We start from the raw sequence: 26,216 nt of genomic DNA, 5'->3' as shown, positions 1-26,216 counted from the left end.
ACCATCCCTAACAGGTAATAATCCTCCTCCTCACCATCCCTGACAGGTAATACTCCTCCTCCTCATCACCAGCCCTGACAGGTAATACTCCTCCTCCTCACCAGCCCTGACAGGTAATACAACTCTTCCTCACCATCCCTGACAGGTAATACTCCTCCTCCTCACCAGCCCTAGACAGGTAATACTCCTCCTCCTCACCATCCCTGACAGGTAATACTCCTCCTCCTCACCATCACTGACAGGAAATACTCCTCCTCCTCACCAGCCCTAGACAGGTAATACTCCTCCTCCTCACCATCCCTGATAGGTAATACTCCTCCTCCTCACCAGCCCTGACAGGTTATACTCCTCCTCATCACCAGCCCTATACAGGTAATACTCCTCCTCCTCATCACCAGCCATAGACATGTAATACTCCTCCTCCTCACCATCCCTGACAGGTAATACTCCTCCTCCTCACCAGCCCTAAACAGGTAATACTCCTCCTCCTCCTCATCACCAACCCTAGACAGGTAAAACTCCTCCTCCTCCTCACCAGCCCTAAACAGGTAATACTCCTCCTCCTCCTCATCACCAACCCTAGACAGGTAAAACTCCTCCTCTTCCTCACCAGCCCTAGACAGGTAATACTCCTCCTCATCACCAGCCCTAGACAGGTAATACTCCTCCTGCCCACCAGCCCTAGACAGGTAATACTCCTCCTCCTCCTCACCAGCTCTAGACAGATAATCATCCTCCTCCTAAACCAGCCCTAGAAAGGTAATCCTCCTCCTCCTCCTCCTCCTCACCAGCTCTAGACAGGTACCCTCCTCATCTTCCTCACCAGCCCTAGAGAGCTAATACTCATCCTCCTCACCAGCCCTAGACAGGTAATCTTTCTCCTGCTCCTCACCAGCCCTAGACAGGTAATACTCCTCCTCCTTTTTCACCAGCCCTAGACAGGTAATACTCCTCCTCCTCCTCCTCACCAGCCCTAGAGAGGAATCCTATTCTTCCTCCTCATTACCAGCCCTTGACAAGTAATCCTTCTCCTCACCACCACCAGCCCTAGACAGGTAATACTCCTCCTCATCACCAGCCCTAGACAGGTAATCCTCCTCCTCATCACCAGCCCTAGACAGGTAATCCTCCTCCTCATCACCAGCCCTAGACAGGTAATACTCCTCCTCCTCCTCACCAGCCCTAGACAGGTAATACTCCTCCTCCTCCTCACCAGCCCTTGAGAGGTAATACTCCTCCTCCTCCTCAACAGCCCTAGACAGGTAATCCTCCTCCTCCTCCTCACCAGCCCTAGACAGGTAATACTCCTCCTCCTCCTCACCAGCCCCAGAAAGGTAATCCTCCTCCTCCTCCTCCTCACCAGCCCTAGACAGGTAATCCTCCTCCTCCTCCTCACCAGCCCTAAAAAGGTAATACTCCTCCTCCTCCTCACCAGCCCTAGAAAGGTAATCCTCCTCCTCCTCCTCACCAGCCCTAGACAGGTAATCCTCCTCCTCCTCCTCACCAGCCCTAGAAAGGTAATCCTCCTCCTCCTCCTCCTCACCAGCCCCAGAAAGGTAATCCTCCTCCTCCTCCTCACCAGCCCTAGACAGGTAATACTCCTCCTTCTCCGCACCAGCCCTAAAAAGGTAATACGCCTCCTCCTCATCACCAGGCCTAGACAGGTAATCCTCCTCCTCCTCCTCACCAGCCCTAGAAAGGTAATCCTCCTCCTCCTCCTCACCATCCCTGACATGTAATACTCCTCCTCCTCCTCACCAGCTCTAGACAGGTAATACTCCTCCTCCTCATCACCAGCTCTAGACAGGTAATACTCCTCCTCCTCACCATCCCTGTAATGTAATACTCCTCCTCCTCCTCACCAGCTCTAGACAGGTAATACACCTCCTCCTCATCACCAGCTCTAGACAGGTAATACTCCTCCTCCTCATCACCAGCTCTAGACAGGTAATACTCCTCCTCATCATCAGCCCTAGACAGGGAATACTCCTACTCCTCCTCATCACCAGCCCTATACAGGTAATACTCCTCCTCCTCATCACCAGCCCTAGACAGGTAATACTCCTTCTCCTCCTCACCAGCTCTAGACAGGTAATACTCCTCCTCGTCATCAGCACTAGACAGGGAATACTCCTCCTCCTCCTCATCACCAGCCCAAGACAGGAAATATTCTTCCTCCTCCTCCTCATCACCAGCCCTAGACAGGTAATACACCTCCTCCTCACCAGCCATGACAGGTAATACTCCTCCTGATCACCAGACCTAGACAGGTTATCCCCCTCCTCATCACCAGCACTAGACAGGTAATACATCTCCTCCTCACCATCCCTAGACAGGTTATCCCCCTCCTCCTCATCACCAGCCCTAGACAGGTAATACTCCTCCTCATCACCAGCCCTAGACAGGTTATCCCCCTCCTCCTCATCACCAACCCTAGACAGGTAATACTCCTCCTCACCATCCCTGACAGGTAATACTCCTCCTCATCACCAACCCTAGACAGGTAATACTCCTCCTCACCATCCCTGACAGGTAATACTCCTCCTCCTCACCATCCCTGACAGGTAATACTCCTCCTCCTCACCAGCCCTGACAGGTAATACAACTCTTCCTCACCATCCCTGACAGGTAATACTCCTCCTCCTCACCAGCCCTAGACAGGTAATACTCCTCCTCCTCACCAGCTCTAGACAGGTAATACTCCTTCTCCTCCTCACCAGCTCTAGACAGGTAATACTCCTCCTCATCATCAGCCCTAGACAGGCAATACTCCTCCTCCTCCTCATCATCAGCCCTAGACAGGTAATACTCCTCCTCATCTCCAGCCCAAGACAGGAAATATTCTTCCTCCTCCTCATCACCAGCCCTAGACAGGTAATACTCCTCCTCCTCACCAGCCCTAGACAGGTAATACTCCTCCTTCTCCGCACCAGCCCTAAAAAGGTAATACGCCTCCTCCTCATCACCAGGCCTAGACAGGTAATCCTCCTCCTCCTCCTCACCAGCCCTAGAAAGGTAATCCTCCTCCTCCTCTTCACCATCCCTGACATGTAATACTCCTCCTCCTCCTCACCAGCTCTAGACAGGTAATACTCCTCCTCCTCATCACCAGCCCTAGACAGGTAATACTCCTCCTCCTCACCATCCCTGTAATGTAATACTCCTCCTCCTCCTCACCAGCTCTAGACAGGTAATACACCTCCTCCTCATCACCAGCTCTAGACAGGTAATACTCCTCCTCCTCATCACCAGCTCTAGACAGGTAATACTCCTCCTCATCATCAGCCCTAGACAGGGAATACTCCTACTCCTCCTCATCACCAGCCCTATACAGGTAATACTCCTCCTCCTCATCACCAGCCCTAGACAGGTAATACTCCTTCTCCTCCTCACCAGCTCTAGACAGGTAATACTCCTCCTCGTCATCAGCACTAGACAGGGAATACTCCTCCTCCTCCTCATCACCAGCCCAAGACAGGAAATATTCTTCCTCCTCCTCATCACCAGCCCTAGACAGGTAATACTCCTCCTCCTCACCAGCCATGACAGGTAATACTCCTCCTGATCACCAGACCTAGACAGGTTATCCCCCTCCTCATCACCAGCACTAGACAGGTAATACATCTCCTCCTCACCATCCCTAGACAGGTTATCCCCCTCCTCCTCATCACCAGCCCTAGACAGGTAATACTCCTCCTCATCACCAGCCCTAGACAGGTTATCCCCCTCCTCCTCATCACCAACCCTAGACAGGTAATACTCCTCCTCACCATCCCTGACAGGTAATACTCCTCCTCATCACCAACCCTAGACAGGTAATACTCCTCCTCACCATCCCTGACAGGTAATACTCCTCCTCCTCACCATCCCTGACAGGTAATACTCCTCCTCCTCACCAGCCCTGACAGGTAATACAACTCTTCCTCACCATCCCTGACAGGTAATACTCCTCTTCCTCACCAGCCCTAGACAGGTAATACTCCTCCTCCTCACCAGCTCTAGACAGGTAATACTCCTTCTCCTCCTCACCAGCTCTAGACAGGTAATACTCCTCCTCATCATCAGCCCTAGACAGGCAATACTCCTCCTCCTCCTCATCATCAGCCCTAGACAGGTAATACTCCTCCTCATCTCCAGCCCAAGACAGGAAATATTCTTCCTCCTCCTCATCACCAGCCCTAGACAGGTAATACTCCTCCTCATCACCAGCCCTAGACAGGTAATACGCCTCCTCCTCACCATCCCTGACAGTTAATACTCCTCCTCCTCACCAGCCCTGACAGGTAATACTCCTCTTCATCACCAGCCCTAGACAGGTAATACTCCTCCTCCTCATCACCAGCCCTAGACAGGTAATACTCCTCCTCATCACCAGCCCAAGACAGGAAATATTCTTCCTCCTCCTCATCACCAGCTCTAGACAGGTAATACTCCTCCTCATCACCAGCCCAAGACAGGAAATATTCTTCCTCCTCCTCATCACCAGCCCTGACAGGTAATACTCCTCCTCCTCACCAGCCCTAGACAGGTAATACTCCTCCTCCTCACCATCCCTGATAGGTAATACTCCTCCTCCTCACCAGCCCTGACAGGTTATACTCCTCCTCATCACCAGCCCTAGACAGGTAATACTCCTCCTCCTCATCACCAGCCATAGACAGGTAATACTCCTCCTCCTCACCATCCCTGACAGGTAATACTCCTCCTCCTCACCAGCCCTAAACAGGTAATACTCCTCCTCCTCACCAGCCCTGACAGGTTATACTCCTCCTCATCACCAGCCCTAGACAGGTAATACTCCTCCTCCTCCCATCACCAGCCATAGACAGGTAATACTCCTCCTCCTCACCATCCCTGACAGGTAATACTCCTCCTCCTCACCAGCCCTAGACAGGTAATACTCCTCCTCATCACCAGCCCTAGACAGGTAATACTCCTCCTGCCCACCAGCCCTAGACAGGTAATACTCCTCCTCCTCCTCACCAGCTCTAGACAGATAATCATCCTCTTCCTAAACCAGCCCTAGAAAGGTAATCCTCCTCCTCCACCTCCTCCTCCTCACCAGCTCTAGGCAGGTACCCTCCTCATCTTCCTCACCAGCCCTAGAGAGCTAATACTCCTCCTCCTCACCATCCCTGATAGGTAATACTCCTCCTCCTCACCAGCCCTGACAGGTTATACTCCTCCTCATCACCAGCCCTAGACAGGTAATACTCCTCCTCCTCATCACCAGCCATAGACAAGTAATACTCCTCCTCCTCACCATCCCTGAGAGGTAATACTCCTCCTCCTCACCAGCACTAAACAGGTAATACTCCTCCTCCTCCTCATCACCAACCCTAGACAGGTAAAAATCCTCCTCTTCCTCACCAGCCCTAGACAGGTAATACTCCTCCTCATCACCAGCCCTAGACAGGTAATACTCCTCCTCCTCCTCACCAGCCCTAGACAGATAATCATCCTCTTCCTAAAACTGCCCTAGAAAGGTAATCCTCCTCCTCCTCCTCACCAGCTCTAGGCAGGTACCCTCCTCATCTTCCTCACCAGCCCTAGAGAGCTAATACTCATCCTCCTCACCAGCCCTAGACAGGTAATCTTTCTCCTGCTCCTCACCAGCCCTAGACAGGTAATACTCCTCCTCCTTTTTCACCAGCCCTAGACAGGTAATACTCCTCCTCCTCCTCCTCACCAGCCCTAGACAGGGAATCCTATTCTTCCTCCTCATTACCAGCCCTTGACAAGTAATCCTTCTCCTCACCACCACCAGCCCTAGACAGGTAATACTCCTCCTCATCACCAGCCCTAGACAGGTAATCCTCCTCCTCATCACCAGCCCTAGACAGGTAATCCTCCTCCTCATCACCAGCCCTAGACAGGTAATCCCTCACCAGCCCTGACAGGTAATACAACTCTTCCTCACCATCCCTGACAGGTAATACTCCTCCTCCTCACCAGCCCTAGACAGGTAATACTCCTCCTCCTCACCAGCTCTAGACAGGTAATACTCCTTCTCCTCCTCACCAGCTCTAGACAGGTAATACTCCTCCTCATCATCAGCCCTAGACAGGCAATACTCCTCCTCCTCCTCATCATCAGCCCTAGACAGGTAATACTCCTCCTCATCTCCAGCCCAAGACAGGAAATATTCTTCCTCCTCCTCATCACCAGCCCTAGACAGGTAATACTCCTCCTCATCACCAGCCCTAGACAGGTAATACTCCTCCTCCTCACCATCCCTGACAGTTAATACTCCTCCTCCTCACCAGCCCTGACAGGTAATACTCCTCTTCATCACCAGCCCTAGACAGGTAATACTCCTCCTCCTCATCACCAGCCCTAGACAGGTAATACTCCTCCTCATCACCAGCCCAAGACAGGAAATATTCTTCCTCCTCCTCATCACCAGCTCTAGACAGGTAATACTCCTCCTCCTCCTCACCAGCTCTAGACAGATAATCATCCTCTTCCTAAACCAGCCCTAGAAAGGTAATCCTCCTCCTCCTCCTCCTCCTCCTCACCAGCTCTAGGCAGGTACCCTCCTCATCTTCCTCACCAGCCCTAGAGAGCTAATACTCCTCCTCCTCACCATCCCTGATAGGTAATACTCCTCCTCCTCACCAGCCCTGACAGGTTATACTCCTCCTCATCACCAGCCCTAGACAGGTAATACTCCTCCTCCTCATCACCAGCCATAGACAAGTAATACTCCTCCTCCTCACCATCCCTGACAGGTAATACTCCTCCTCCTCACCAGCCCTAAACAGGTAATACTCCTCCTCCTCCTCATCACCAACCCTAGACAGGTAAAACTCCTCCTCTTCCTCACCAGCCCTAGACAGGTAATACTCCTCCTCATCACCAGCCCTAGACAGGTAATACTCCTCCTCCTCCTCACCAGCTCTAGACAGATAATCATCCTCTTCCTAAACCAGCCCTAGAAAGGTAATCCTCCTCCTCCTCCTCCTCCTCCTCACCAGCTCTAGGCAGGTACCCTCCTCATCTTCCTCACCAGCCCTAGAGAGCTAATACTCATCCTCCTCACCAGCCCTAGACAGGTAATCTTTCTCCTGCTCCTCACCAGCCCTAGACAGGTAATACTCCTCCTCCTTTTTCACCAGCCCTAGACAGGTAATACTCCTCCTCCTCCTCCTCACCAGCCCTAGAGAGGAATCCTATTCTTCCTCCTCATTACCAGCCCTTGACAAGTAATCCTTCTCCTCACCACCACCAGCCCTAGACAGGTAATACTCCTCCTCATCACCAGCCCTAGACAGGTAATCCTCCTCCTCATCACCAGCCCTAGACAGGTAATCCTCCTCCTCATCACCAGCCCTAGACAGGTATTATTTCTCCTCCTCCTCACCAGCCCTAGAAAGGTAATCCTCCTCCTCCTCCTCACCAGCCCTAGACAGGTAATACTCCTCCTCCTCCTCACCAGCCCTAAAAAGGTAATCCTCCTCCTCCTCCTCACCAGCCCTAAAAAGATAATACTCCTCCTCCTCCTCAACAGCCCTAGACAGGTATTATTCCTCCTCCTCCTCACCAGCCCTAGAAAGGTAATCCTCCTCCTCCTCCTCACCAGCTCTAGACAGGTAATACTCCTCCTCTTCTTCACCAGCTCTAGACAGGTACCCTCCTCCTCATCACCAGCCCTAGAAAGGTAATCCTCCTCATCCTCATCACCAGGACTAGACAGGTAATACTCCTCCTCCTCATCACCAGCTCTAGACAGGTAATACTCCTCCTCCTCACCAGCCCTAGACAGGTAATACTCCTCCTCCTCACCATCCCTGACATGTAATACTCCTCCACCTCCTCACCAGCTCTAGACAGGTACCCTCCTCCTCATCACCAGCTCTAGACAGGTAATACTCCTCCTCCTCATCACCAGCTCTAGACAGGTAATCATCCTCCTCCTCACCAGCCCTAGACAGGTAATACTCCTCCTCCTCCTCACCAGCCCTTGAGAGGTAATACTCCTCCTCCTCCTCAACAGCCCTAGACAGGTAATCCTCCTCCTCCTCCTCACCAGCCCTAGACAGGTAATACTCCTCCTCCTCCTCACCAGCCCCAGAAAGGTAATCCTCCTCCTCCTCCTCCTCACCAGCCCTAGACAGGTAATCCTCCTCCTCCTCCTCACCAGCCCTAAAAAGGTAATACTCCTCCTCCTCCTCACCAGCCCTAGAAAGGTAATCCTCCTCCTCCTCACCAGCCCTAGACAGGTAATCCTCCTCCTCCTCCTCACCAGCCCTAGAAAGGTAATCCTCCTCCTCCTCCTCACCAGCCCCAGAAAGGTAATCCTCCTCCTCCTCCTCACCAGCCCTAGACAGGTAATACTCCTCCTTCTCCGCACCAGCCCTAAAAAGGTAATACGCCTCCTCCTCATCACCAGGCCTAGACAGGTAATCCTCCTCCTCCTCCTCACCAGCCCTAGAAAGGTAATCCTCCTCCTCCTCCTCACCATCCCTGACATGTAATACTCCTCCTCCTCCTCACCAGCTCTAGACAGGTAATACTCCTCCTCCTCATCACCAGCCCTAGACAGGTAATACTCCTCCTCCTCACCATCCCTGTAATGTAATACTCCTCCTCCTCCTCACCAGCTCTAGACAGGTAATACACCTCCTCCTCATCACCAGCTCTAGACAGGTAATACTCCTCCTCCTCATCACCAGCTCTAGACAGGTAATACTCCTCCTCATCATCAGCCCTAGACAGGGAATACTCCTACTCCTCCTCATCACCAGCCCTATACAGGTAATACTCCTCCTCCTCATCACCAGCCCTAGACAGGTAATACTCCTTCTCCTCCTCACCAGCTCTAGACAGGTAATACTCCTCCTCGTCATCAGCACTAGACAGGGAATACTCCTCCTCCTCCTCATCACCAGCCCAAGACAGGAAATATTCTTCCTCCTCCTCATCACCAGCCCTAGACAGGTAATACTCCTCCTCCTCACCAGCCATGACAGGTAATACTCCTCCTGATCACCAGACCTAGACAGGTTATCCCCCTCCTCATCACCAGCACTAGACAGGTAATACATCTCCTCCTCACCATCCCTAGACAGGTTATCCCCCTCCTCCTCATCACCAGCCCTAGACAGGTAATACTCCTCCTCATCACCAGCCCTAGACAGGTTATCCCCCTCCTCCTCATCACCAACCCTAGACAGGTAATACTCCTCCTCACCATCCCTGACAGGTAATACTCCTCCTCATCACCAACCCTAGACAGGTAATACTCCTCCTCACCATCCCTGACAGGTAATACTCCTCCTCCTCACCATCCCTGACAGGTAATACTCCTCCTCCTCACCAGCCCTGACAGGTAATACAACTCTTCCTCACCATCCCTGACAGGTAATACTCCTCCTCCTCACCAGCCCTAGACAGGTAATACTCCTCCTCCTCACCAGCTCTAGACAGGTAATACTCCTTCTCCAGACCTAGACAGGTTATCCCCCTCCTCATCACCAGCCCTAGACAGGTAATACATCTCCTCCTCACCATCCCTAGACAGGTTATCCCCCTCCTCCTCATCACCAGCCCTAGACAGGTAATACTCCTCCTCATCACCAGCCCTAGACAGGTTATCCCCCTCCTCCTCATCACCAACCCTAGACAGGTAATACTCCTCCTCACCATCCCTGACAGGTAATACTCCTCCTCATCACCAACCCTAGACAGGTAATACTCCTCCTCACCATCCCTGACAGGTAATACTCCTCCTCCTCACCATCCCTGACAGGTAATACTCCTCCTCCTCACCAGCCCTGACAGGTAATACAACTCTTCCTCACCATCCCTGACAGGTAATACTCCTCCTCCTCACCAGCCCTAGACAGGTAATACTCCTCCTCCTCACCAGCTCTAGACAGGTAATACTCCTTCTCCTCCTCACCAGCTCTAGACAGGTAATACTCCTCCTCATCATCAGCCCTAGACAGGCAATACTCCTCCTCCTCCTCATCATCAGCCCTAGACAGGTAATACTCCTCCTCATCTCCAGCCCAAGACAGGAAATATTCTTCCTCCTCCTCATCACCAGCCCTAGACAGGTAATACTCCTCCTCCTCACCAGCCCTAGACAGGTAATACTCCTCCTCCTCACCATCCCTGACAGTTAATACTCCTCCTCCTCACCAGCCCTGACAGGTAATACTCCTCTTCATCACCAGCCCTAGACAGGTAATACTCCTCCTCCTCATCACCAGCCCTAGACAGGTAATACTCCTCCTCATCACCAGCCCAAGACAGGAAATATTCTTCCTCCTCCTCATCACCAGCTCTAGACAGGTAAAACTCCTCCTCATCACCAGCCCAAGACAGGAAATATTCTTCCTCCTCCTCATCACCAGCCCTGACAGGTAATACTCCTCCTCCTCACCAGCCCTAGACAGGTAATACATCTCCTCCTCACCATCACTGACAGGAAAAACTCCTCCTCCTCACCAGCCCTAGACAGGTAATACTCCTCCTCCTCACCATCCCTGATAGGTAATACTCCTCCTCCTCACCAGCCCTGACAGGTTATACTCCTCCTCATCACCAGCCCTAGACAGGTAATACTCCTCCTCCTCATCACCAGCCATAGACAGGTAATACTCCTCCTCCTCACCATCCCTGACAGGTAATACTCCTCCTCCTCACCAGCCCTAAACAGGTAATACTCCTCCTCCTCCTCATCACCAACCCTAGACAGGTAAAACTCCTCCTCTTCCTCACCAGCCCTAGACAGGTAATACTCCTCCTCATCACCAGCCCTAGACAGGTAATACTCCTCCTGCCCACCAGCCCTAGACAGGTAATACTCCTCCTCCTCCTCACCAGCTCTAGACAGATAATCATCCTCTTCCTAAACCAGCCCTAGAACGGTAATCCTCCTCCTCCCCCCTCCTCCTCCTCCACCAGCTCTAGGCAGGTACCCTCCTCATCTTCCTCACCAGCCCTAGAGAGCTAATACTCCTCCTCCTCACCATCCCTGATAGGTAATACTCCTCCTCCTCACCAGCCCTGACAGGTTATACTCCTCCTCATCACCAGCCCTAGACAGGTAATACTCCTCCTCCTCATCACCAGCCATAGACAAGTAATACTCCTCCTCCTCACCATCCCTGACAGGTAATACTCCTCCTCCTCACCAGCCCTAAACAGGTAATACTCCTCCTCCTCCTCATCACCAACCCTAGACAGGTAAAACTCCTCCTCTTCCTCACCAGCCCTAGACAGGTAATACTCCTCCTCATCACCAGCCCTAGACAGGTAATACTCCTCCTGCCCACCAGCCCTAGACAGGTAATACTCCTCCTCCTCCTCACCAGCTCTAGACAGATAATCATCCTCTTCCTAAACCAGCCCTAGAAAGGTAATCCTCCTCCTCCTCCTCCTCCTCACCAGCTCTAGGCAGGTACCCTCCTCATCTTCCTCACCAGCCCTAGACAGGTAATCTTTATTCCTGCTCCTCACCAGCCCTAGACAGGTAATACTCCTCCTCCTTTTTCACCAGCCCTAGACAGGTAATACTCCTCCTCCTCCTCCTCACCAGCCCTAGACAGGGAATCCTATTCTTCCTCCTCATTACCAGCCCTTGACAAGTAATCCTTCTCCTCACCACCACCAGCCCTAGACAGGTAATACTCCTCCTCATCACCAGCCCTAGACAGGTAATCCTCCTCCTCATCACCAGCCCTAGACAGGTAATCCTCCTCCTCATCACCAGCCCTAGACAGGTATTATTCCTCCTCCTCCTCACCAGCCCTAGAAAGGTAATCCTCCTCCTCCTCCTCACCAGCCCTAGACAGGTAATACTCCTCCTCCTCCTCACCAGCCCTAAAAAGGTAATCCTCCTCCTCCTCCTCACCAGCCCTAAAACGATAATACTCCTCCTCCTCCTCAACAGCCCTAGACAGGTATTATTCCTCCTCCTCCTCACCAGCCCTAGAAAGGTAATCCTCCTCCTCCTCCTCACCAGCTCTAGACAGGTAATACTCCTCCTCTTCTTCACCAGCTCTAGACAGGTACCCTCCTCCTCATCACCAGCCCTAGAAAGGTAATCCTCCTCATCCTCATCACCAGGACTAGACAGGTAATACTCCTCCTCCTCATCACCAGCTCTAGACAGGTAATACTCCTCCTCCTCACCAGCCCTAGACAGGTAATACTCCTCCTCCTCACCATCCCTGACATGTAATACTCCTCCTCCTCCTCACCAGCTCTAGACAGGTACCCTCCTCCTCATCACCAGCTCTAGACAGGTAATACTCCTCCTCCTCATCACCAGCTCTAGACAGGTAATCATCCTCCTCCTCACCAGTCCTTGACACGTAATACTCCTCCTCCTCACCAGTCCTTGACAGGTAATACTCCTTCTCCTCATCACCCGCTCTAGACAGGTAATCATCCTCCTCCTCACCAGTCCTTGACAGGTAATACTCCTTCTCCTTTTCACCAGCCCTAGACAGGTAATACTCCTCCTCATCACCAGCCCTAGACAGGTTATCCCCCTCCTCGTCATCACCAGCCCTAGACAGGTAATACTCCTCCTCGCCATCCCTGACAGGTAATACTCCTCCTCCTCACCATCCCTGACAGGTAATTCTCCTCATCCTCACCAGCCCTGACAGGTAATACAACTCTTCCTCACCAGCCCTAGACAGGTAATACTCCTCCTCACCATCCCTGACAGGTAATACCCCTCCTCCTCACCAGCCCTAGACAGGTAATACTCCTCCTCCTCATCACCAGCCCTGGACACGTAATACTCCTCCTCATCACCAGCCCTAGACAGGTAATACTCCTCCTCATCATCCCCAGCCCTGGACACGTAATACTCCTCCTCATCACCAGCCCTAGACAGGTAATACTCCTCCTCCTCCTCCTCATCACCAGCCCTAGACCGGTAATACTCCTCCTCCTCCTCATCACCAGCCCTAGACAGGTAATACTCCTCCTCATCACCAGCCCTAGACAGGTATTACTCCTCCTCCTCATCACCAGCCCTAGACTGGTAATACTCCTCCTCCTCACCAGCCCTGGACAGGTAATACTCCTCCTCATCACCAGCCCTCGACAGGTAATATTCCTCCTCCTCATCACCAGCCCTAGACAGGTAATACTCCTCCTCCTCATCATCACCAGCCCTCGACAGGTAATACTCCTCCTCCCTCATCACCAGCCCTAGACAGGTATTACTCCTCCTCCTCATCACCAGCCCTAGACTGGTAATACCCCTCCTCCTCACCAGCCCTAGACAGGTAATACTCCTCCTCCTCACCAGCCCTAGACTGGTAATATGCCTCCTCCTCATCACCAGCCCTAGACAGGTAATACTCCTCCTCCTCACCAGCCCTAGACTGGTAATACTCCTCCTCATCATCACCAGCCCTAGACAGGTAATACTCCTCCTCCTCACCAGCCCTAGACAGGTAATACTCCTCCTCCTCATCACCAGCCCTAGACAGGTAATATTCCTCCTCCTCACCAGCCCTAGACAGGTCATTCTCCTCCTCCTAACCAGCCCTAGACAGGTAATACTCCTCCTCTTCATCACCAGCCCTAGACAGGTAATACCCCTCCTCCTCATCACCAGCCCTAGACAGGTAATACTCCTTCTCCTCCTCCTCACCAGCCCTAGACAGTTAATCCTCCTCATCATCAGCCTTAGACAGGTAATCCTCCTCCTCACCAGCCCTAGACAGTTAATCCTCCTCATCATCAGCCTTAGACAGGTAATCCTCCTTCTCATCCTCTCCCTCTTCTTCCTTCCCCTTTCCTACTGTTTCTTGATAATATAACATAAACTGTCCTCCATTAGTACACACATTTTGAACAATAGGGGCAATAGAAATACAGTCTCCTCTATGCCTTCAAAAGCATGCCGCAGTTAGTTATATGCGGTCGTGAATCATTTCAAGCAGGGAGCTAGGTTAAGTCTTCCCTCCTGTGGTGGCTGGGAGAACTACAGCATCCTACCGAAGGGTTCTCTAGTGATCGTTGGAACGTGACTGCTCTTTTCACATTTCACATTCCTCCCTGCCAGTTCATCTGTCTCACACAGACACAGTGTGTTGCTGGCTACTGCTTCCTGTGTTTTATCATCTGTGACTCCCTGCATTCCACACCCCTCTCCTCACTCTCACTTTGTGGACAGAGATGATAACATCGTTCCCAACAGTCACTACAAGCTTCTGTCATAAACTGTTTGCTGATGTAAGTGTTAACCGAAAGTCAGCTTGGACTTAGTACCCAGTTCCTACAATTCTTTTCCTTTTTTTCAATAATTTAACTTATTTATTTGGGTTGTCTTTGAATTCATCTTGTTGTTTTCAGGTTGGACAACCAGTGAATGTAGTTGGCATTTTCTGCGTTAACGTCTTTCTACTGACTCCCTGGCGGTCTTTGTGTTCCAGGGGTGTCAGAACAGAGACCCGTCTGATCAGAGCCAGGAAGATGGCTTGTCTGTGGCTAACGATAGGCAGTCTGCAGCCCCACCGGCCGTAGTCAACGTAGGAACAGACCCTATACTGTCATAGACCTGTTTATAGACGGTGCATCCCATGAGAAAACATCAACTTGTATTGTATTTAATAGTATGTCCTCACTATATCTCCCATTTGATTCTACAGTCCAAGACGCCAGACAAGAACCGCCACAAAAAGCCCAAAGACGTGAAGCCTAAGGTGAAGAAGCTGAAGTACCACCAGTACATCCCTCCGGACCAGAAGGCCGAGAAGTCCCCCCCTCCCATGGACTCAGCCTATACCAGGCTCCTGCAGCAGCAACAGCTCTTCCTACAGCTGCAGATCCTTAGCCAGCAGAAACATGCACACACACATTCGCACACACACTCACAGTACACACACTCCCAACATGCCCAACACACACAGCAACACCAGCATAGCTTCAACTACCAGCCTCTGCACCAGCCAGCCCTAGCCCAGAAGTGAGTACCTCAGATAGGGAGTGGTCTAACCCTAACCCCATGTCTCAGATCTGGCCTTCAATTTACTAAATGTTGCATAATATTGTTGCCTTTTGTGGTGTTTATCTCCCAGAAATCTCCTGTTCTCCTATCTGTAGACAATCCAGTCAGCAGCTGATGGTGTGTAGCTCCAGTGTTCCTACTAACACAGTCAACAGTAGCTTCTTGTCTTCAGTGAAGACCACATACTCCGGTCAAACCAACGTCTCACCAGTCAAACCTGCTCCTCTCCCACCTAACCTGGATGACCTGAAGGTAGGTACTCTCTCTCTCTCTCTCTCTCTCTCTCTCTCTCCGTAGAGTGAGGGAAATATTCCTTAGTACAAGTTGGAAAGAGAACTCACATACAGTTTTTTCTCTCTCTCTCTCCGTCCCTCTTTCCCTCCTCTCTCCCCCTCCCTCTCTCCCTCCTCTTTCCCCCTCCCTCTCTCCCTCCCTCTCTCCCTCCTCTCTCCCCCTCCCTCTCCCCCTCCTCTCTCCCTCCTCTCTTCCCCTCCCTCCCTCTCTCCCTCCTCTCTTCCCCTCCCTCTCTCCCTTCTCTCTATTCTCTTCTCTCCCTCTCTCTCGCTCTCTCTATCCAACAGGTGTCAGAGCTCAGACAGCAGCTGCGTATCCGGGGCATGCCAGTCTCAGGCACCAAGATGGCCCTCATCGAGAGACTCCGCCCCTTTAAGGACCACACCTCAAGCCCCTCCCATTCAGGCTCCAATGACATCACCACGGCCACCTTCCCTGTCACCCCCACAGGGTCCCTGTCCTCCTACCAGTCCCCCTCCTCCTCCAGCACCCTCTCCCAGGGCGGGTATTACCCCTACCCCAGCACTTCCTCCACCCCACCCATATCCCCCGCTTCCTCAGACCTCTCCCTCAGCGGCTCACTCCCAGACAGCTTCAGCGGCATGCCCATGTCCTCCTCTCCACTGTTTTGCATCCAGCCGTCCCCAGGCCAGCTCAGCGCTGAGGAAGGCCAGGGGGGAGGGGGTTTGAGCGGGGTAGGACTGCAGGGAGGGGAGGTTGGAGGGATGGAGCGGGAGAAGGATAAGATTTTGGTGGAAAAACAGAAAGTGATTGAGGAGCTGACGTGGAAGTTGCACCAGGAACAGAGACAGGTGGGTAACCACACTGTTCCAATCAATTGTCATGATGTTGTATTAGTTAATGTGACGACTGTTGCTCATCGAATGATTAACTGTTTATAATTGCGTGATTAAATGAATCAAGCAATGAATCAAGCAATTATTAACTCATTAACCTGGGGCACCATGGGAAAATTAGTTTTATTGAGTTTCTATTTCCCAAATTAACTCAAAGAATATCAGAATATCGATTTTACAACAGTCGCTAAATTAATCAATTTCCTCTAGTCTCATTTCTGAACGTCGCATAATCCGGGAATCTGCATGAACCCGGGCTCCACCAATGAGTTTACCACACCAATCTTAGTTGATTATTTATTTACTAGCAAGCTAAAATGATGATAAAAGATACACATACACAAAACACAGTCTAGGCTATTGATTAGGACTTAGTATAACGGGCCAACACACTATGGCGTGTGTTACCCAAAATTGGGATTTAAAAGAGAGCGAAACAAAGAAAGTACACGAGAGAAATATAGGCTAGGTGGTTTGGCTTGAATTCACCCGCTTAGACACAGCTACTCATCCGTAGCTTGGGTAGAAAAATATTTATTTGTCTTCAACATTGTGTTGTGTTTTGGGGTTCGTTGACCATTCAGACCTTGGCTGCAGCCTGGGGTCACTTTAGTCTGATATGTTAATTCTTCAGTCTCCTGTCTTATACCCTCGGGTCAGAAGTGGGCGTAACCGCCTTTAGGGCAATTCTCTGGGCGTACCAAGTTAAGGGACAAGGCCTAGATTTTACTCAAATCCAATTTTAGACACTAACTTCACATCTCATCTTTACCAAAACATTCTCTTTGATTTGGATATTTTCCACACAACGTACAATGTATAAACATCAGGCATATACTGGGAAAACTCTTAAAGGTACAATGTTTTCATAATAACGTCATCTGTTAACCTTTAATAATAAAACGAAAATTACATACATTTTCATATTCCATCTATCGTTATGACCACCATTGTGGCTGACGGAAACCATTGTTGCAAAGTCCCTTTATTGCATGTTTAATGTTCTGAGGCCAGTTCTACATAGTGAGGACAAAGGAATTTCTCTGTGGCCTAAGACTATCATGGGCGTGAGGGGTCATAAAACCCCCACATCTTCAGACCCCTAGATCTCTCCTCCTCTGTTGGGGGTTGAGAGATACCCTGTAGGATTGTGGTCTCCTGTAACCTGACCTGATCAGGACAGTCATGCCACAATATAGCTATGTTGTCCCTAAAGAGCAATTCACGGCTAAGCTGACCTACTGTTAACAGCCTGTTGATTAACAGGTGGAGGAGCTCAAGATGCAGCTGCACAAGAGGAAGCGTTGCCATGGCGCCACACAGGAGGGCGTCCCGGCTCCGTCCCAGCCCCACCACCCACCCCTCCAGCAATCCCCGTCCCTGATGGGGCAACACTTCTTTGGGGTGACAGTCAAGCAGGAGCCCATGTCCCTCACCTCCAGCTGCCCCTTCTCCTCCCCCAAGCACCTAAAGAGTCCTCCAGGAAGCTGCTTGGAGGGGATGGGCCATTGCGGTGCCTCCCTGCCCAGTATGGGGGGCCCTGGTGGGCCACGATGCCTGGACCAGACCGCCTCTGGAAGTCCCTCAGGCATGTGTGCCTTCCTGAGCCCCCAGTGCTCTCCTGAAGACACGCCCATCACCAAGACGTCCAACAGCCCCCAGCCTTCCTCCCCCAACAACCCCTACCTGCTGTCACTGCCGCTGGGCAGAGACGGGTGCAGCCATCCCAACCAGGCCAGCACCAGGCCCCGCAACATGCAGGTATGCCTTAGGCAATATGTTTGTTAGGAATCTTCAGATACATAATGGTTAAACGTCCTTTATATTGTTTGTTGTTACTCTATTCTCAATGGTCATGATCAGGGGCGCAACTTTGGTTTTAGAAGCGGGGAGGGGGACATTATCCAGTCGGATAAACACTCCAAACAGCCTACCCGACTCCTCGGAGGCGTCCGCATGGTCCTGAAGCACACCGCCGCCTCGTTTTTGTATCACATTCCAATGATAAAACTGTGGGGGACAAAAATTCCATTTCTGAATGTGGGGGGAGACATGCCCCCCGCCCCCTTGGTCATGATAGTCATGTATGCTCTCCTAACAGATTCACCAGAAGAATGAAGGCCAGGCTATAAACTGCTCCTATCCCTCTGACCAGAGAGGCCTTCAGTCAGCACTCCCCAACTCAGCCGACAACAGCCTGAACCACAGTGTCAACCTTAAGTCCAAGAACCCAAATATGCAGCAGAAGGTGAGAGCTATTCTTCTGTCTAAACTTGGTCTGTAGCGGATTAACGTGGTTATGTGTCACATATCCACCCATCACATTCACTTTAACACATTTTCTGCCTTCCATTCATGTGTTGCTTCTCTCTAAAACTTCCATCATGAGGTTCATGATACCCTTCACAACTCAATCTTTTGAGAAAGCTGAAGCTGTTCCCTCCCACTTTAACCTTTTGAGCTAGCAATCTAATTTTCTCAGTAACTCCACATTTTTTTAAGCATCTATTTTAAAAAAAATCAGGATTCATAGATTAGAGTTTCTTACACAAATTCAAATCAGTAATACAACATTTTCGCCTTTTATTTTTTTCATATAGATACCTATATTGCCCTGTCCCCAGCACGTTGGCCAAAAGTGCCCGGTCTCGTCCCCCGCCTTCTGTAGCTCAGATTCAGCTGCATCCGACTCTAGACAGCCCCCTTGCTATGAGGATGCAGTCAAGCAGGTAAACTAAATGATACACCAAACTCTGCTCCTGATCATGGCTGGCCAACACTTTTTGTTTCATTGTTGTAACCTCTGAGGTGTCCTCTTTCTCTCTCTCGCTCTCTCACCTGCTTTGTTTATCCATCCATCACTTCATCCATTGCACACTTTGCACCCTTGCCCAAGTTTGACTGAGTTTCTTCCGAGCTGACTGCTGTGTGGTTGTGTTATGTAGAGTTGTGGTTGCCTCAAGTGCCTTGTAGAACAATACCGTCAGACAGCAATAACATCAATAGTATATCCATATTACAATCATAATCTTTGGACCGGGTATAAAGAATTGATAAAGCACAAATGTAACAAGTCATAATAACATTTGTATTCCTTTTTTTAGCAACTGACCAGAAGTCAGCAGATGGATGAGCTTCTGGATGTGCTCATAGAGAGTGGAGGTGGGTGAACTGACTCAGAATCAGTCTCAAATGTGTGTGATGTATACAATGTGTAGTCTTAGAAATTGGGTAGCGATATAGCTGTCAGTGCATGTTGTTGCTATGGTTATGAATGAGTAATGGCTTAGTAACTGCAGCAATTTAGTCCCCCTTCATAAGGTACTAGTCAGTTTGCCTGCCTACGCACCATCCTTCACCCCTTAGTTAAGTAACTCCCGATTTCCCTCTTACATGGGTATTAAATCACACTCTGTGCTGTGACTCCCCCTCCCCATCCTCTTCTCTTCAAGAGATACCAGCTAACGCCAGAGAAGAGAGGGAGAGGTCCTCTGTAACCAAAGTTGTGCCTCACATTACAGTGTCCCCTGGAACCACCGACCTTGCAGACCCAAAGTTCCACCGAAGACACTACGAACACCTGTCCCCCTCCCAGCTCAATTATGACCACACAGCCAATCACATTGCAGACAGCCACCTTCAGACCCTGCTGGGAAGCCCCCTAAGCCGAGGGGGTGAGGTCGCCCTTCTCAAGATGGTCGCAGAGGAATCAGGGCAGGGAGAGGAGAGGGATATTGGACTAGAGGGCTACCCCGGTCCGAACCACCACCACCAGGACAAACTGCTCTCCAACAGGGGCCTGATGGAAACCCCAACACCTCTATCTCCCATCCACTCCAAAGTGACGTCCGTGGCGGAGGTGCAGGGGATGGTCGGCATGACGTTTAGCGAGTCACCGTGGGAGACGATGGAATGGCTGGACCTGACTCCCCCGAGCTTGGCTACAGGATTCAGCTCTGTCCCTCCCACCGGGTCAAGCATCTTCAACACAGAGTTCCTGGATGTTACAGACATCAACCTGAATACAGCCATGGACCTTCATCTAGAGCACTGGTGAAACACCGGAGACTAGCTATGGACCAGCTAGCCACTATCTGGCTAGCAACCTACAAAAATAACAATATTTTATTCATTTAGCAGATGCTCTTTTCCAGAGTGACTTACAGGTGCCTTGCTCTGATTTTTCACCGAGTTGGCTCAGGGATTCAAACCAGCAACCTTTTGGTTACTGGCCCTACGCTCTTAACCAGTGGGCTACCTGCCAGCCCCCAACACAGCAGGATACAAGCTAGCTACCTGGAAAACACAACAAGAAACTATAGTGTCTACTAGCTAGTTACCTAGAAAACACAACAATAGACTCTAGCTAGCTACCTAGAAAACACTACAAGAAACTATAGTGTCTACTAGCTAGCTACCTAGAAAACACAACAAGAGACTATAGAGTCTAGCTACTAGCTAGCTACCTAGAAAACACAAGAGACTATAGTCTCTACTAGCTAGTTACCTATAAAACACAATAGACTATAGTGTCTACTAGCTAGCTACCTAGAAAACACAAGAGACTATAGTGTCTACTAACTAGCTACCTAGAAAACACAACAAGAAACTATAGTGTCTACTAGCTAGCTACCTAGAAAACACAACAAGAGACTATAGTGTCTACTAGCTAGCTACCTAGAAAAAGAAATAGGCTATAGTGTCTACTAGCTAGCTACCTAGAAAACACAACAAGATACTATAGTGTCTAGCTAGCAAGTTACCTAGAAAACACAACAAGAGACTATAGTGTCTACTAGCTAGCTACCTAGAAAAAGAAATAGGCTATAGTGTCTACTAGCTAGCTACCTAGAAAACACAACAAGATACTATAGTGTCTAGCTAGCAAGTTACCTAGAAAACACAACAAGAGACTATAATGTCTACAAGCTAGCTACCTGGAAAACACAAGAGACTAACGTAAACTCACCCCATTCCGTACAAATGTGTGTAACCGCGACATTCAAACGAGGCTGCAAAGAAAACTAATGGGACTGTAGCGACTGTGTTGACTTCAAAATCTGGGGTGTGAACTATGTTTCTATTCAAGCGTTGATCGACATGGTAATAGCTCTATAGTATTGGAGAAAAGTTGAAAAAAACTGACCCTTCGTTACATCGTGACATGTCATGCCCGTAACGTACAGCACGCATAAAGCAACTATTTCTGTCTTACAATCTCTCTCTACCAGGTGTAGCACTCTCATCATTAAAAACAAGAAATGGACAGTGACGGGGTAAGGGGGATACCTAGTCATTTTTTTGCGTCATCACTGCAAGCGATCATGACTCTCAAAGCCGCTGTTTACTTCTGAAGATCACTTTAGCCCCGCCCTAAAAACCCGATTCAAATTCGACACAAACCTTCAAATAGGTATGTAATGACACATTATATAAACTCTTTATAGTGTTTTATTGACATTTTAGAGGCGATAAGGTGATAAGTTGGACAGATCGAGTGAAAGAAAGCCGTTTACCCACATGACATCTCTCCTTCTCACTACCATGCATTAGTTTCGCTTCCCCACCCGCCATTTTTAAAAAGACCCGACGGAGCTCATTGCCTTCTTGAATCATGCAGAAACGGGCAGCGTGGAGGTCTCGACATGAATTTTGTTGTAAAGGGGAGAAATTGTGCTTTACAATGGTATAGACATTACAGTTGATCTGGAAGTATTACGTTTTTTGGGCGCTAAAATAAGGTAAATTGTACGGACCAAGGCGTACAATTTACGTTAGTGTCTAGCTAAAGTTACTAGCTAGCTACCTAGAAAACAAAACAAGATACTATAGTGTCTAGCTAGCAAGTTACCTAGAAAAAGACACAGAAGGAAACTAGTTAGCAACTATGACCCAGTTAGCAAAATAAAATAGCTTGTGACAAAATACTGACTAGCGACAACACTAACCAGCAACCAAAGACCAGCCGAATAAATCTCGCCAAATTTGCCCTGGATACCAAAACCGCTTCCAGGTAAATTTACAATGGGATTTTAAGTGCAACGATTTACCAAAGAACCACAAGCAGAGTCGCGGCCCGGCAAATGGCTATACAACAACAGAATCACATTATAGTTTGTTGTTCACGAACATTGAAACGTTTTTTTGGGGGGGTACACAATAAGCAGTCACCAGGTGCTTGTTTAAAATTATCTTTGTCTTCTTGGACAGTGATGCGCACAACTATAAAAGCAGTATGACTCTGGATAGATCCATCAACGATGTTCATTAAATGAATACTACGGCCCAAAAGAATATTACAACGTTGCCTTAAGAAATCTATAGAATATATGCAAGTAGTTTCGTACAGTTGTAAGTAATATGCCACCTAGACTTGAAGATACATATTTTGACAATCAATGTGTTATTTGTGAACAGTGAGTCTGTTTATATTACTGGAAACCAAAAGGAGATTACAAACTGATTTGGATGACATCGAATGCCACATTTGTAAATATTATATTGTTAGTGACGGAGACAAGTTGAGGTCTGGATATTTGTCTGTGGGAGAGAACACTTTTTAGAAACTATCACAGAATCAAATGTGTCATTTTAGTATGTAGTTTGATATTTTCTATGTAAATATTTAAAATCTCACATTTTGCACCTTGATTAGCATAGATTATTGGCACACTTTGCTTAAACCCTAGAATGTATTTGTAGTGAAAGAATTTGCCAAAGTTCCATGCAAGTGTTTGGTATGGGTTTTTTGTCACACATTACTAGTGGATTTATTTACAATATAATAATATGAAGACTAAATATGTACCTTTAGTGTGGAAAACCCCTTTGTCTCAGTTTCGATAAAAGTGTCTTCAGATGCAGAAATGCATGGATTGTAGGACGAGAGAGCAAGATTTAACTCGGATTGTGCCTTAAACACTTCACAACAAGAACGCACTTGGTATTTCAAATGGAGCACTCTGTCCATATCCCATCACACCAAACAATGTAGCTGTTACTCTGGCCACACAAAGCATCCACAATTATTCAAGAAAACATGAATGTGGAACGCTATGATACTGCACAGTGCATGGTTCGCCACCTTTATCACACAGCTTTGATAAATCACATCACATTTTTTTGCAAGGATCCATCATAGCAAGTCAGAAGCATGGCAATAAAATCTGTCTGAATGTCACCCTATATTATTATTTTTTATTATTTATTGTTTTGTATTTGACCTTTGGAAAATTCACCCATTTACATCTTAGAGAGACTCACTTCGTAGTTATTTATTTTTTTCATTTATTTTTTATTTATACATTGATCATATTTATATTTGACATTCCTTTATGATAAAATTAGATTGATTAACATAAACTCATATACCGCCGTTTTGATCTTGCATTGTTCTTCCCAAAATATGTTTTCCATGGAGAGCAATATGATGTAAAAGTACTGCATATGCAGAGTAAATATCCATTCTTACCAATACTAACTGTGAATCTAGCACAGAATAATCAGTGTTCAATATGTTACTTAAAGTATGTGTAACCTTTTTATAAACTTGGTTCTAAAGCCACCGTTATGCTGCAGGGGTTTGGGGTAGGATCTGTAGAATGATTATGAATCAGGAATGAAAAATAGTTTACTGAGATGTAAATATACCAAAATAACTACCCATCTGCAATACATGTATGATGTGGTCTATAGCTAAACAAAGGGGACTGTTCTTGTAAAGATACAAATTTGAATGTTAGAATATGTAAACACAACTATGGGTATAATTTTAAACCCATGACTGTTGGAACATGATTTTTCACGCACCTTTTTTTTTGGTTGAGCGCTAAAGGTCCCCAAGCTTCTGCTCATGTGCGGATCACGTTCTGCGCACGTGTTTCTTTACTTTACGCACACATTTGTGTGGTCTCTTTCCCTTCACATTCCGCACTGTCAATCGTGAATGATAATTATTTTAAGTTTTACTGGTGAAACGTCCATGCAGCATCTGTTTTGGCCACATTAGAGAAATATTAGGTGGGGTTTTTGTCTCACAGTAACGTTATATGTCATTATATTCGGTTCTGTTATGTAGACTACTGTCATTGTGATCTTGCAGACATTATAACTTTATTAAATGAGCACCATTCGCCAGAGTAGCCTGTTCTCTACTAGTAGAGAATAAGCAAATGCCAGAAGCGTCAAGACCTTCAATGCTCTGAAAAAAAGGTCAGTGGAAAGCCACTCCGTAATTTAACCACCACAGTGCCAATGAGATTGTCTGATGACACCGAAATGCAGAAGAATGTTCAAAACACTAACTTTGTCTTGGATTATCTATCAGTCAGATTTGGTTCAGTATCATTATTTATTTATTTTTTGACCAAAAATTTCTCTCAAACAACTTGTTTTTCCTGTTACTTCTTAAATAAACTGTGGCACCCTTGTTTTTAGGATTTCACCCAAGATCAGTTGAGGTTTGTCACCATGCCATTAGGCATTTCCAACAGCCACACAGGTCATGTGCTCCATCCTGATCACCTAATGTTGAAGAATGACTTTCTTTTCTCTTTTTACATCAGAATTTCACATCTGACAAAAAGCTTCCCTGTTGCTTGGCCACTGAACAGCTTTACCATGGTAACCATAGCAGTGCATTACTGTAGAAGAGAAAGCAATAAACTTAAAACACAAATAATCATTGTTTCTGTGTTGTACCTTTGTCTACGACCCAGGTTCACAATACAGCGCTATGTATTTTCTCAATGTGAACTTTATTATTATTTTTTTTACCCTTGATCAATATACAATATAATACTCATTGCCCTTAACATTGTATGATCTATATTATGAACATTCCAATAAATTGCAATTCACCATGTAACCATAAGTGTTCCACATCTCAGCTTATAAGAGCTTAGGCTTCTTCAGAGGCGTGCAAAGTTTAGAACTATTCAGATAGAAACGCAATGAATAGAGACGACTTGATTCCGTACTCCACATAACAGGGAATCAGGTCAGGTCTATGCAGTACATTTCTATCCGAATGTTCTGTAAATTTCCTCTCTCCTGAATAAGCTGCATATGTACGCAACATTTCTGTACTAAACACTTGTCCCTGACCCCTGGCTTTTCCAAGGGGGAATTTCATGAAGCACAATTTAGCTTCATGAAATGTTAGCCAGCTACATTTCCTAAACATTCAAAAACAATTGTGTATTTTGTAGTTCTTAATATCACATACGGAACTTACATCTGAAAGTTTATTGAAGTTATCTGGCAAACGCATTGACTGTGCTTAGTGAAACAACCCAGGTTCCAACATAGCGATGCTGAACCCCTGCCGTGCCATGCCCCCTCAACACCACAACAGTTTGGTTCACTAGCTAAGGAGTTCCATGACGGGGTGTGTTCCTTTTGCTTCGCTACATTATTATACACTGAACGTGGGTGTCCTGACAAGAGTGACGCCGTGGATTTCTGAGCGTGACTTCCTCACCTCATCTTTTTATTTTATTTAGCCGTTAATTAACTAGGCAAATCAGTTCAGAACAAGTTCTTATTTACAATGACGGCCTACCCCGGCGTGACGTTGGGCCAATTGTGCGCCGCCCTATGGGACTTCCGATCACGGCCGGTTGTGTCACAGCCTGGGAACGAACCAGGGTCTGTAGTGACGCCTCTAGCACCGCAATGCAGTCCCTTAGGCCACTCGAGACCCAAATACACAACAATCTGCACTGATCAGACTACACAGGATAGGTGAAAGCCTATCAGTAACATCTCTTCAATGTTCACCGTTCTAGGTCTTTCACATCAGTGGAAAAGGGGACAAGAGGATTTCACTGGACACTACTGAGATGCGCCCTACATGTTGCCTAAGGGTTGATGAGGGAAACCTTCCATCAGTGCGAGCCTCGTATCATGGCGAGCGGTCCGAGCCACATGCCGATTTTATCTATGATTCTGTGTGTGATCAGGAAGGCTGGGCAGCTGAACAGTGCTGTAGCATAACATGACTGTTGTGGGGGTCGGACACTCCTTTTACACAGACAGATGCAGCACTGGCCTGGTCAAGCAATGAAATGTATATCTGA

At 48.3% G+C, this 26,216-nt stretch overlaps 1 protein-coding gene and 1 long non-coding RNA gene across 6 annotated transcripts in view; one reads left to right on the top strand and one right to left on the bottom strand.

Annotated features, from left to right (window-relative positions):
- The window catches only part of LOC106578852 (myocardin), an 86,578-nt gene extending 61,761 nt beyond the window's left edge, over nt 1–24,817 (top strand). The window contains exons 1-9 of one of the 5 annotated variants that reach the window (XM_082965749.1): nt 10,923–14,507; nt 14,628–14,944; nt 15,082–15,238; nt 15,568–16,092; nt 17,404–17,898; nt 18,239–18,385; nt 18,738–18,866; nt 19,242–19,299; nt 19,590–24,817. In XM_082965749.1, the coding sequence (XP_082821875.1) occupies nt 14,748–14,944; nt 15,082–15,238; nt 15,568–16,092; nt 17,404–17,898; nt 18,239–18,385; nt 18,738–18,866; nt 19,242–19,299; nt 19,590–20,194 (2,313 nt within the window). In that variant the 5' untranslated portion in view covers nt 10,923–14,507; nt 14,628–14,747 and the 3' untranslated portion in view covers nt 20,195–24,817. Of the gene's footprint in view, nt 1–10,922; nt 14,508–14,627; nt 14,945–15,081; nt 15,239–15,567; nt 16,093–17,403; nt 17,899–18,238; nt 18,386–18,737; nt 18,867–19,241; nt 19,300–19,589 lie in introns of those variants that run through there. The other 4 variants (XM_082965746.1, XM_082965745.1, XM_082965748.1 and 1 more) reach the window with 4 other exon arrangements.
- LOC145862298 (uncharacterized) lies at nt 16,421–20,425 on the bottom strand. Its single transcript, XR_014381620.1, has 2 exons — nt 20,302–20,425; nt 16,421–20,118 (listed from the first exon to the last, which is right to left on the bottom strand). It is a non-coding gene; the product is annotated as an uncharacterized LOC145862298 (long non-coding RNA).
- Nucleotides 24,818–26,216: the final 1,399 nt, after the last annotated feature.

This window comes from Salmo salar, chromosome 19, assembly GCF_965601325.2.
Source record: "Salmo salar chromosome 19, fSalSal1, whole genome shotgun sequence".
Taxonomy (NCBI): domain Eukaryota; kingdom Metazoa; phylum Chordata; class Actinopteri; order Salmoniformes; family Salmonidae; genus Salmo; species Salmo salar.
The sequence above is the reverse complement of the archived record's forward strand: the minus strand, read 5'-3'. Positions and strand labels throughout refer to the sequence as shown.